The 12149-nt window shown below is 48.2% G+C and overlaps 1 protein-coding gene across 6 annotated transcripts in view; it reads left to right on the forward strand.

Moving 5' to 3' along the window:
• The window catches only part of pisd (phosphatidylserine decarboxylase), a 31775-nt gene that overhangs the window by 18648 nt on the left and 978 nt on the right, over window positions 1–12149 (forward strand). For 2 of the 6 annotated variants that reach the window (XM_028824495.2, XM_051921585.1), the window contains exons 2-7: window positions 3404–3834; window positions 5678–5843; window positions 6956–7192; window positions 7784–7913; window positions 8143–8292; window positions 10603–10763. In XM_028824495.2, the coding sequence (XP_028680328.1) occupies window positions 3650–3834; window positions 5678–5843; window positions 6956–7192; window positions 7784–7913; window positions 8143–8292; window positions 10603–10763 (1029 nt within the window). In that variant the 5' untranslated portion in view covers window positions 3404–3649. The other 4 variants (XM_028824499.2, XM_028824497.2, XM_028824502.2 and 1 more) reach the window with 4 other exon arrangements.

Raw genomic sequence — 12149 nt, forward strand, 5'->3', positions numbered from 1 at the left:
TACACAATCAAGGGGGAGTTCCTTTTCTTTTGATTGTAGATTCCAAGTCTATTTTGTTAAGCTTTTTACACAAAGCTAACCATCTGAGCTGCACAAACAAACTGATGCTTGGAAATTATCATCTGTTGGTGATAGCGTTGCATGTTTTCTCAGGCCCACTGTTATTGGTTCATGGCTGGTCTAAATGTCTCTGTTCTGGATATCTGGCAGTCACACTCTTATTCTCATGTTAGAGGAAAACCTCTCCATAGAGTTTCAGGAGGCACATACAAGTTATTTGTGAAGAGGAAATGGTGCAAAATCTGGCAAAAATGCATTCTCTATATAACGGCATATTCTGCTTAGACTAACAGGTTTAAAGGGAAACTTTGACTTTTTTTCAAACTTTATTTTCAATGTCATTCCATGTCTGCTTTTGTAATTAACATCATGAAATGAAAGTTGCTAGAAATCCGTGTTTGAGGGCAGTAAGCTTTAAAATGCAGTGTGGAATGTTTTTTTTGTTTTTTGCAGTGTAGTCTGTGTATTAAATTAGCACCCTTTGTGTGTTGAGGTGGACATGGAGAGCTTGTTGTGGCAGGCAGAGGGAGCAGAGCAGGGCAGGGCAGAGTCTGAGGAGTGGCCAGAGCATCCTGTGATTCAAACAGCCAATCCCAGTGCCAGTTAGTGTTGCTGTTATTTAAATGCAGATGATGTCCACCAGTCAGAACAGATAATAATATTAGCCACAGCAACTGCACTAACCCATCTACCAAATGCCCCGAGTCTTCGGGATGTTAGGCCGCAGCACTTTGATTGCCTTTCTCTAGGACGTACACACTAAAGCCCAATAAAAAATTTTCAGATTGGCTCAAGGCCAAAGGGGCACCCAATAAAATCGAGTATGACTGAAGTAAAGAGAGTCACTTTACAACCCTGAATGCAACTCTAGACTTTTCAAACTTGTTATTTGACCACTTAGCCCTCTGCCCCTGCTCACTTTATCTCTGGTTAGGTTTCTCACATTCATTGCATCACTTTGCTTTGTCTACTGGGGTTGTCTCATATGTAGGCAGCCATCACGTCCATCAGTTATTGATCCTTGCTAATCCATTTCAGTATTGCAGAAGGTCTGGAGCCTGTTTTAATCTTAGGGAGGGTGCAGCTCTAAACAGGGTGCCAGTCTGTCACAGGTCACCAATTTATAGCCTTCAGTTAACTTGGCGTGCAGTTGGAAGGGGAACGGACAAACCTTAACAAAGCCCATGAAGAAACGTGAAGGAGCAGCCTCGGCACCGGTGGGGTCAAGACCTGACTGGGAGAGACCGCTGTGAGGCTCGGCCTATTTCACTGGGCCTACTATTTTAGACAATAATTCCTCAAATGCCTAATATCACGTGATAAAAGAATGAAAGAACTTTACTAAAATACAATGGTAAATAATTTACACAATCTGTGTGCAGTGTGTGTGTGTTGGGCCTATCTATTCTTTTGATTTTTTTTTATATCCATTCTTTTGAAGCATATAATGATAACTTGGGGGCCTTGTGGAGCCCTCAACGCCCCTTAAGAAAGGTGAGCAGAGGCCCATTCACCCATAGTAGGAAAGGATTCCATTGGTGTGATTAACACGTTTGTCAAATATCCTCGGCTGCCAATACCATCTCATGACTTGAAGACCAGGCATATCTGCTCAGGCATATCTGTTCTTGGCTTCACCAGCTGACCTGTGTGGAGAGCCATATTGCTTGAGAGTGATGTCCCAATTTCCTTGAGTGTTGCTCCTGTGAACTCCCAGGTGTGATGACTTTTTTGTAGACATTGTCATCAGTGCTTTCCTAGTGCCACTTTGGAATGAATCTGGAGAGATGACCATGGCAGTGAGAACCTGGCAAATGGCATATTACTCTGTTGGGAACCCATGCAGGACTTACAAACGAGTGCCAGTTAGACTTGGCATTAGCTGTGAAATTAAACTTACTGTTGTCTCAGTATTGAACTCTGCATATGGCGTGGCAGGTCAGGCCCTGGCTAGACGTTGGGATACTTCACTCCCTCAGTATGGTGAAATGTGGTGGTGCCGGATGAGAAGGTCCAGTTAGTGAGTGGTCCCAGTATCTGCAGTGTGTCTGGCATGGTCACCCCATCTGTCTGGTCCCCCCATCACTACCTGCCACAAGAAACTCTCCATGCCCACCTCAACACATGAAGGGCACTAATTTAATACACAGACTATACTGCAAAAAAAAGACCAAAAAAAATAAAACGCTGCAGTTTAAACTTAGGCACAGAAATTGACCCAACCCACTAGACATTGCTGGCACTACTTCCTCTTCATCCGAGGAGGATGTATGTAGCAGATTTAACCTTTGGTGTAGTAAGGGACAGAATGAAATTGCGAGTCCATCCTGCCTCCGTTCATTTTGAACGTTGGACTTGCTGAAGCTGATGGCTCTGTTTCTCTTATTCCCAGTTAGTCTGCTGGCTCTCGTTTTGTCCTTAGGATGTTTTACCAGAACATAATTGTCTGTTTTGGGAATTGGCATTCTTTTCAGGTCAGTCCTTTAAATGAATTGCTTAATCCTGTTGTTTTAGTGAGGGATGGACAGATCGGCGCTGTGACAGTCTGACTTGTGTATTGCTCCGTTCACAGAGCAGCACTTGTACGGTTTGAACAGGCTGAAGGAGTGAACCCTGGCAGGATGACCATTTTAAATAGAGCCTTGATCTGTGATGTTTACACAGCAAGTGGCCATTTGTCTTAGTGTATGTTTTACTGCTGACAGATTTCACTCCTTTCTGTAGCTCGTGTGTCTTCCTTGGGTTCCTAGAAAGCTGGAGCCCAGGCTGGCAATGAGAGGACCGTTCAGTGTGCTCCATGTGGACCAGACAGTTAGTTCCAAGGTGTCCGTAATTTGACTTTTTAGCTCTGAGGCCTGCCTCCTTTTCAGTAGTTTGTACCATCGAGTACTGGCCTGTCAGGGCCCTGCTCCATTCATCCAGGAGTTCACTTCTGAGTCGCCTGCTGTAGGATTGGCACCGATTAGTGCAGATTAGGGTCACAGGAAAGTGACCTGATATTCCTGTTACCTGTCCGGTAGAGAACTCAGCCTGACATGAAGGATTAGTGTGCCTAAATATAGAGCAGGCACACCACCTCGAGTGAGATTGGGGTCATTAGTGCTTGATGTCCACCTACGCCCACCTGTGCGTGTCCACTTTCCTTGGTCCTCTGTGTGATGAAGTCTGTTGCTAATGTCATTCTTTCTTTTTTTTTTTCCCTTATCTATGTTTGCCTTTATTCACAAATGACCAGCAATGTTAGATGGTCCTTGTGCCCGCCCGGTGGTATCATGCTCTGGGCATGTGGAGGACGGGGTTGCCTGGCTGTCTTTACCAACCCTGTAACAATGCATATTTACAGAGCTGCTGTGTCCGCCTCTCTCTTCATCTGTTGGGCATCAGCTGACACCGTGAGTAACGAGGAGGAAGCAAATTGCTGTAGTCAGCAGAAAAGCTCCAGGGAATTGGGAGCGGGGGGGGGCTGACGTCACTTCCAGCGAGCGTGAGGCTGAGCTGCCAGAGGGAAGAACAGGCAAGAGCTCCATCGACTTAATCCGGTGATCATGTGTCAGGCGAGCCTGCAGCGAGCGCCGCTGAACACGAGGAAATGGTGAGATGCCGCAAATCTTTACATAGCCCTCCTACTTGCTACAATCTTCACAAAGTAAAAATTCTTGTGCGCCGGCCTCGCGCAAGCTCCTCTGAACAGCTGGGGGAATGTGAAGAGCAGCGAGAACGCGATGGCTGTGGCCTTGCTGAGGGTTCTGCCTCACGCCGGCAAGCCCGCTTCAGGTACTGTGGATGCAATGTCTCTCTCTCTCTCTCTGTCTCTCTTTGTCTCTCTTTCTGCCTTTCGGGTTAGACTGTCATCCCCGCGTTGTATGAAGCCCCTCAGCTTTGCCTTGTTTGTGTGTTTCTTGAGTAGAAATAGCAAATTAGGGAGGCTGGTAAGAACCGAAAGACCGCATGTTATCACAGTGCTTTCAGAAGACCCTGGGAAACGTGCAGGGAAGAGTGCTTGGAAGTGTGTGAGCACACGGCGCATCTCCCCGCTTTGCACAGGGTGAGCCGAGATGCAGAGGCACTTTGGTGCACTGATTGGCCGAGCTGTGCCTGCATTGAACAGGAGGGGGAGGGGTGCGGCAAAGGCCAGCGATGCGATGCGATGAGCTCCTCTCTGCTCTGCTCCTCTCCGCTCTCCCAGCACTTTCCTCCAGTGAGCAGGAATAAAAGGCTGGGAGATGAATGGCTGTGGAACTTCTCCAACATGCACTGGGGAAGGCGACTGCTGTGGTGAGTGACCTGCCGGGCCGGCGTGTGTTTAGGCAGCAGACTGTCGAACGCTCGGCAACCCTGGCTCATCAGCCGTGTCCTCATGTCTTGTATGGGCAGGCATTGTGTTGGAGTTGAAGGCCCTGCTTCACCAAAGTGCACAAGTCCGAGGCAGACCCCTCTCTGAGAGGGACAGGAGTGACAAGTCTTGTATAGCATGTGACCCCCTAAGCAATGTAGAGGTGGCTTGTATCAGTGCACGCCATGCCAACCTAAGGGTGTAGTGATTTGGATCCCAGTATCTGCTGCCAATGTTTTCCGTGGCTGTGGGGGTCATCCAGCATTGTGTTCTTGGGCTTGGTTATCTCGTGCTGTGGTGTACCTTCTGAGAGTCTCTTTGAGGTTCCAAATCATGTCAGGCCTCTAAACCTAGGACAGATGTCCAAGACCACTTGCACAGTGGACACAAACAGAATTATTGGGGGTGCCCCTTGGTCTGAGGTTACCTTCCTAGACTTAGTTGACTGTTTGCATTCATCATCACAGTGAAGTGGATTTTTGAACTTCTAAATGTCCACAGACCACCATTGACACTGTTGCCTGGGAGTCTTCGCACTGTATGCTGGTCTTTTTGTTCTTTACTAGGCACATGACGCTCTTTTCATGCACTAGTGAACTTGCCGGCTATTTTGACTTTTGTAGGATTGCTGCCCCGCATAGTCTTGGGTCATTACCGTCACCTGTACAGTGATGGCCGCAGTCCTTACATGCTTGTGCCAGTGGGCATGCGGCACTTTGACACTCTCTGCCATTGCTGCATAATCGGAGCTTGAATTGTATTTGTGGTGCCACAATCTCTACGTGCCTGGCACTCCTGGGCTCGAGATGCTGGCACCACGTTTTTCTGTGTCCTGTCATAAACGTTTGTGTTGTGAGAGAGGAGATGTGGCATCCTGCAGTTTAACAAAAACAACTTGTATGGATGCTCCTTCAAAGTGTCCCGACATGGCCAGTGTGGCTCATCACGCCACAGTACCGCCTGGGTGAAGAAGACAACATGTTTTGGTAGATTTCTCTGACAGGACATAATCCACGAACTGTAAGATGGCTAACCTGACCGTTCATGTGTGCTCTCCATGTTGTTGCTTTTGGGTTGGCATTGCAGGCTGCTGGAAGCTCATGTTTTTTCCTCCCTGCAGATCTTGAAGTCACAAAGTTGTGTCTCCATCATCCCTACGTGGCCAGCAGGGTGAGATGGGGGCCGTTTGTGAATTATGAACGAGTACTGTGAGTGAAATAAAGAATCTGTAAGCCGAGCTGACCCCTGTCCTCTGTGCATTTCTCTCCCTCTGCTCACCCACAGGTTACATTTTCCACAGCTGGCCCTGCGCCGCAGACTTGGTCAGCTGAGCTGCATGTCCAAACCTGCACTGAAGCTCCGTTCCTGGCCGCTGTCCTTCCTCTACTATTTCCTGCCCTTTGGAGCTCTTAAACCACTTGCCAAGGTGGGATGGAGACCAACTAGTCGGGTAAGGGTCTCAGGGTCGGATCACTAATTTGTAATGAAGGAAGCCTTGCAGGGTTGGGCTGGTGTCATTGTTTCATTCTGTGCTCTAAATCCCAGAATCCAATGTGTGCCAATGTACTGTAATCCATGATGCCAGGTATGCTGATGATGTCCTTGTGGCCCAGATTCCATTGTGCTTGCTTCAAGTCCAATGTGTGTACTTAATGAAGTGTATTACAGTCCAAGACAGGCTGTTATTCCCAAGTCACAGTGTGCTAATGCCAGTGTGTACGGTCATGCCACGTCTGTGCACAATTGTTTGGACAGGGACGCAGTTGTTATTACTGTGGCTGTGTGCCCGCGCTTACTGGTATTGAAGTGAAACAAAGGAGAGGGGCTTCTGCTGCAGAGTGGTAGAGGAACTGCAGCTCCAACCAAAAGTAGTCGGGACAGCTGGCTGCTTAGCTGTCCCTTGGTGTGTGCCAGGTGCATGCCATCCCATCATCACTTCCAGCAGCAGAAGTCTGACAAAAGGTGACGGGTGAACTTTAAGGTGGGGTTTTCTGTTGCTGTTGTCTGAAAAATATCGGACATAATCAAAGCGAGTGAGATCAGGAATAGAAAATGGCCTGGTAGAGCAAGAAAGAGCACCGCAGTGGCTGACAACAGAATACTTGTAACAGAAATGGCCAGATCGAGAACGGTGTGCCCAAGACAGCCATTACGAGGAGACTGCACAGAACTGCTGATAAGCTTTATGAACAGTGTGCCATGTGCCTCGGCTCTCCTGCTGGCGCATCTGCTCTGGCTATGTGTGCTGCCAATCCCCAGGAAACAAAAATGTTCATCTGGAGGTCAGTGTAGCACCTGTGTAAGAAAGTGGGCAAAAAGGAGCACAGACAGACAAACAGTGGGCAACCTGGCATCGGATGGCCATGGCTTTCACCTGCTGCATGGCTTTCTGCCAGTGCTGTCCCCCTTGTCTGCTAACCATGTTTGTTTGTTCTCTCCTGCTATTTCAGATTGGTGCCCATCTCTTGCCTGCCAGGTCTGCTATTTCAGATGGGTGCCCATCTCCAGCCTGCCAGGTGTTTTGCACAAATGCCTGACTCGATGTCTTTTTGATCGTTCCAGGTGGCTCTCTATAAGTCCATCCCAACACGCCTGCTGTCCAGAGCATGGGGGCGACTTAACCAAGTTGAACTGCCTATGTGGCTGAGGAAGCCCGTCTATAGCCTCTACATCTGGACGTTTGGGGTCAACATGAAGGAAGCAGCTGTGGAAGACCTGCAGCACTACCGCAACCTCAGCGAGTTTTTCCGGAGAAAGTTGAAACCCCAAGCACGGCCTGTCTGCAACTCTCACTGTGTGGTAGGTGGCGAGTGCTCTTGAGTTTGTCTGCCCAGAGGAGGCCACCCTGCAGTGGTCTGATCAGATTAGGTTACTAGTGTTGGCTCCCCTGGGCTGCCTGGTGCCTGATGTGCCGCTCAGTGGCTGCCTGAAGCCTGCAAGCCCTGTGTCAGTTACCCTGTCTTAAAGCTTTCTTCTAGATTCTGGGTGGCAGCATCAGGGTGGACGGTGTTTGTGAAAGCTGCCAGAACGTGTGTCCCCAAATGAATGTTAAGTGGAGGTTACTGGCTCAATTGGGACATTTTGTGCACCCCTTTGCTGCAGTGACCCCCTACTCCTATGCTGAGAAACCCGCTACTCAGCAGAGTGTAACAAGAGAACAACGCTGCCTTGTGGATTGTGAAGTGGACCCCATGAGTGTTGACAGTATGCCACCAGTACTTTAACCCAAAATGGCTTATGAATTTCAGATGAAGTGCTGTTTCTGTGCTTCTGCAGTGCGAGCCCTTCCACTCGTAGTTGCACACTGCTTGCAGCACCTTCGTTTAATGTGGCTTATTCCTCTGATGCTTTGTGTTTGCCACTAATTGATGACTTCTCCTGTTGCTACAGATCAGCCCTTCAGATGGTAAAATTTTGCACTTTGGTCGAGTAAAAAACTGTGAAGTTGAACAGGTGAAAGGGGTCACGTATTCCTTAGAGACATTCCTGGGTCCGCAGACGTGGACAGTTATCAGCAAAGGTGAGGCCTTATAGTCCTGTCTGCCATTAAACATGGCAGAGTCACTCACTTTATTTTACTGTCTGTCATAAACAATCTGCTTGACGGGGTGGGGGGGGATGGGTTGGATGGGGGGGAAGGAAAGCCCACTGATTCACTTCTCATCTGTAATCAAGCAAATAGCCCGCCGCCTGAAACCAAAGCAGCTTTCCATTTTTTCTGATTTTGTCATTTTTGCCAATTCTTGCAGGAGAGGACGACTCTGGCTCATTCCAGGATCTCCTAGTAACTAAAGATGGGAACCAGCTCTTCCACTGCATCATCTACTTGGCGCCGGGTGATTACCACTGCTTTCACTCCCCCACAGACTGGCGGGTGGCCCACCGCAGACACTTTCCAGGTGAGACAGTGTCCCCAGCATTCATAGAGCAGCACACGAGACTCGAACTCGCAATAAACACGTCATTCACGTAATGCAGAGTGCTAGTTACAGAAGCCACTGGCTTACAAGTTAACATTTGCCCCCTCAGTACTTAAACCAAAATGAAATCAAGCCCCCCCCCATCATTAATTGAAAGTAAATCATAAAAGGTTTACACAATCTAAGGTGGAAACAACCTCTCTTCTACCATATAGGAGTCCATTGTGCTTGCACAAGTTTATGGCTGCTAGAATGTGGGGCCCTCAGTTTGTACTTAACTAAAGACATTGTCTGTACGCATAGCGCATTCTGGCTCATCATCTTGGCCCTCTTACCAGCCCCCTTGAGGTAGATGGACTTTTTGACATTTGCCTTTTTTATTTTTAAAATTTCATTTCATTTTCTGTAAGGGTGTTGTTTGTGTGATTTGAGTATGGCAAGGTGGGTCAAGTCATTGTAGGGATCCTGGGTAAAAGCATTGTGGTTGAAACAGATTTGTATAGCCAGGCACATACCAGGGACTCGAAATATGAATGGGCACGTGTTTTACAAACGATGCTCGGATTGATCAGCTGATGTTCTGTCCAAGGGATTGTATGGTTTGTCTCCAGACGAGCCAAACTCCAGGACTGACTTCTTTCAGACTCTGTTTGTTTTTTGGTTTTTTTTGGCATTACGGTAATGGAAAGTGTTGTGGTGGTGCGCCTCTGGCTTAAGTTATATGGCACTTGAGGGCACATGGGGAGTGAGGGGAGGGGGTCTGGTGCTGCAAGGCAGCTTGAAAAGAGGAGCCGAGAAGAATGATGGGGTCCCTATACTGAGCGAGTGGAGGAGTTGCACTGTCGAAAGTAGTGGCCTACTGTTGACTGGGCGGAGACCACCTCAGGAGATGCACGTCTTCTGCAATTCAAAGAGGGTCTGCCGTTCAGACCTTTCATGTTATCCTTGAATGAGAAAGGATAGTCCAGTGTGAGGGATCATCCATTAGAGGGGGTGGTTATGGTGAGACTGGCAGAGCAGCAGCAGGCCTGACAGCTTACATGACTGGCCAGGTGTATTAACAGAGGGGTCTACTTGGTAAACGTCTTAGGGGCAATTTTAGTTTATTCTGTGGGCTTTTCTTAATGCCATCTGTGTATTTATAAGGGGTACACATCTACATATGCAAGGTGGGATTCAAAAATGCTTGGAATCAGTTAGAAGGCTGTAGCTCTCAAATACATGGCCTGGTATCGTATGTCCACAGTCGGCTAACTGGCATCAAGTCAAGCTGATCGAGTGAGTGTTTCTGTAGTTGATTCTGGAATTGTAAAAATTGGGGCTGGTTTTCAGTGTTGGCTGTGGCCCCCCTTGCCTTCTCCCAGTGGCCAGCGATAGGAGTTTGTGTTGTCCCTGCCACTGCTGTTGGACGGCCTGCATGAGGGAGGGCTGTGTGTGTCAAACAATGTCAAGGTCACATGTGCCCATTGGTCAGCTTGGGGTCAGCAGGTGTCCCAGATGTGTTACATAAGAGGCCACTAAGAGAATCGTGCTAATCTGATCACACGCACTAATTAGATGGCTTTCTGTTGCAAAAGCTGCTTAACACTCCGTGAATTAGTTCCTTCAGGATTAAAGAGGAAAACTAAGTGTAAACGAGTCCTGCTGTTGGGAATTTGTGTTCATTTTAACAACTGTACCCCTACAGCTCCAGTCTGTGGCGCAGGTCCCTAAAGTGAGAGAGGCTCACAGTAGTCGGAGCAGAGACGTAACACGTGTGTTTGCACAACTGCTGCCTTAAAGCGTGTGGCCTGTAAACACAAACCATGTGAGGCTGCAGCCATCACAGTATTTGGTTTATTGGGTGGAGTTTTTACCGTTATGGTTTTTTTTTTTTTTTTTTAAGTGTACAACACTTCCTATTTTTACCCCACCATCTTCCCTTCAGTCTTCTGGACAGGAGTGAAACCAGAAGCAGCCATTTAGCAAGGGACCCCACCTGGCGTGTACTTACTGTAGTGGCAGAGGGACGGGGTGAGGACAGCTGGCAGGGCTTGGAGGACTAGTGTGCGATTCACACCTATTTTAGGTGTGACATTGTAAAGACCCTCATCCTTTAAAAATCTCATTTGTGAATGCCTCTTCTGGCCATGAATTGCCTTAACTATGCATGTTCAAGAAGAAGGGGGGATTGTGACCACGTCTGCTCTTGCTCGTTAATGGAGCTGCAGCCTGGGGTAAAGCCACCATCCCAAAATGGAAAGCAACATTCTATGTGCTGGAATCTTCATCCTATGCTCTTTTCCACAGGCTCCCTCATGTCTGTCAACCCTGGTGTAGCTCGCTGGATCAAAGAGCTGTTCTGCCATAATGAGCGGGTGGTCCTCAGTGGAGAATGGGTCCATGGCTTCTTCTCCCTCACAGCAGTTGGAGCAACGAATGTTGGATCCATTCGGATTTACTGTGACAGGGTGAGTGGTGCTGCAGCCTTCATTTTTTCATCTGTCATAACGTTGACGTTGGTGTCTGAAGGGTGTTGTGATGTGCGCTCATTGAGCTGCAGCTCTTTTAGTTTACAAAGGTAGGCATATGAGAGCAAATAGAGGAGCGGGGCCTGAAAACAAAGCAAAGAACCCACACTTAACATGGCCTTGGAGCAGCTGCATACAGTGAAGGCTCCCTGGACCGAGTCGCTCATTGGGTTCATCCAGCCTCAATCACTACATTCAGATAGAATTTCCTCAATCAAACAAAACGTCTCCAGAACCTCGCTGGCAACACACTGTGGTGTCCACACGTCCCACTCAGTCTCGTGTTCAGCAAGAGTAGCACAGTCCCTAACCCCTGGCACTGGACACTAATATGTACTGCCATTCATTTTGAGCCTGGCATCAGCCACAGCCTGTGCATCTCACTCTCCTCCCGTTTGTGTTATGAACAAGACGGGACACGTCACTGTCACAAGGGACACTCTGAGGGTGCCAGGGATAGCCAGAACTGCTCTGAAAAAGAAAAAGGGGGGGGGGGGGGTTTGGGGACCTTTAGCCTGCTACCAGAGATACCATCTTTGTAAGAGAGAAGCAACAAGGAGAGTTGCCCTCGTGTTATCATCCGGTGTGTACAGGTGAGGACACACTGATAACACACTATAGCCAGCTGCACCTCTCAAAGGGTCTGTGATAAATGGCAGCATGCTGAAAAAAGTGCAACTTCCAGAAATCTTTAAGTGGTCTTGTGTAATGCACCATCTGGATTTTAGGGTTCCACAGCAGCTGGGAACATCAGAAACGGATGCTCGAGTCTGCTGGGCTGTGCTCTCCGTCACAGTCCAATAAACGACTCGCCCGAATGTGATCTTTAAAGTCCCTTTTTGGATTTGGGCACTGGTGAGGTGGCTCTCGTGGCTTTGACCCTCTCTCTGTCATGTCCTCACTCATAGTGAATCGGGCTGCTAGCCCAGGACCTCTGAGGCAACTGAGCAAGGGAGACTTCACTCAAGTGAAGCTGGATCAGTGGTCACTTTGAGACCCTGACCTTAGCCTTGGGGTCCTAGAGCGTGGATGAGCAAACTGCTGAAACCTGTAGGACAATGACAGAGCTTAGAGAAGCTGGTCCCTCTTGTTTAGCACTGAACTCTGCGTGCTCTGTTGATTTCATCAACGGGGGACTGCAGTCAGCCGCACAAGTGAAGCCACACCTCCACAAGTCTGTAAGTAAGTGGGTTTAACAAAGAACACGTACTGAAAGTAAGGACAAGTCTGATCGTTGGTTGTGTCATTTCATTTCCATTCAGACAAGCTCAATTTTTAGAAAGAGGACCATTGAACGTCTTTTGTAAAAATGTATACAAAAAGGAC

The sequence above is a fragment of the Erpetoichthys calabaricus genome, chromosome 18, assembly GCF_900747795.2.
Source record: "Erpetoichthys calabaricus chromosome 18, fErpCal1.3, whole genome shotgun sequence".
Taxonomy (NCBI): Eukaryota; Metazoa; Chordata; class Cladistia; order Polypteriformes; family Polypteridae; genus Erpetoichthys; species Erpetoichthys calabaricus.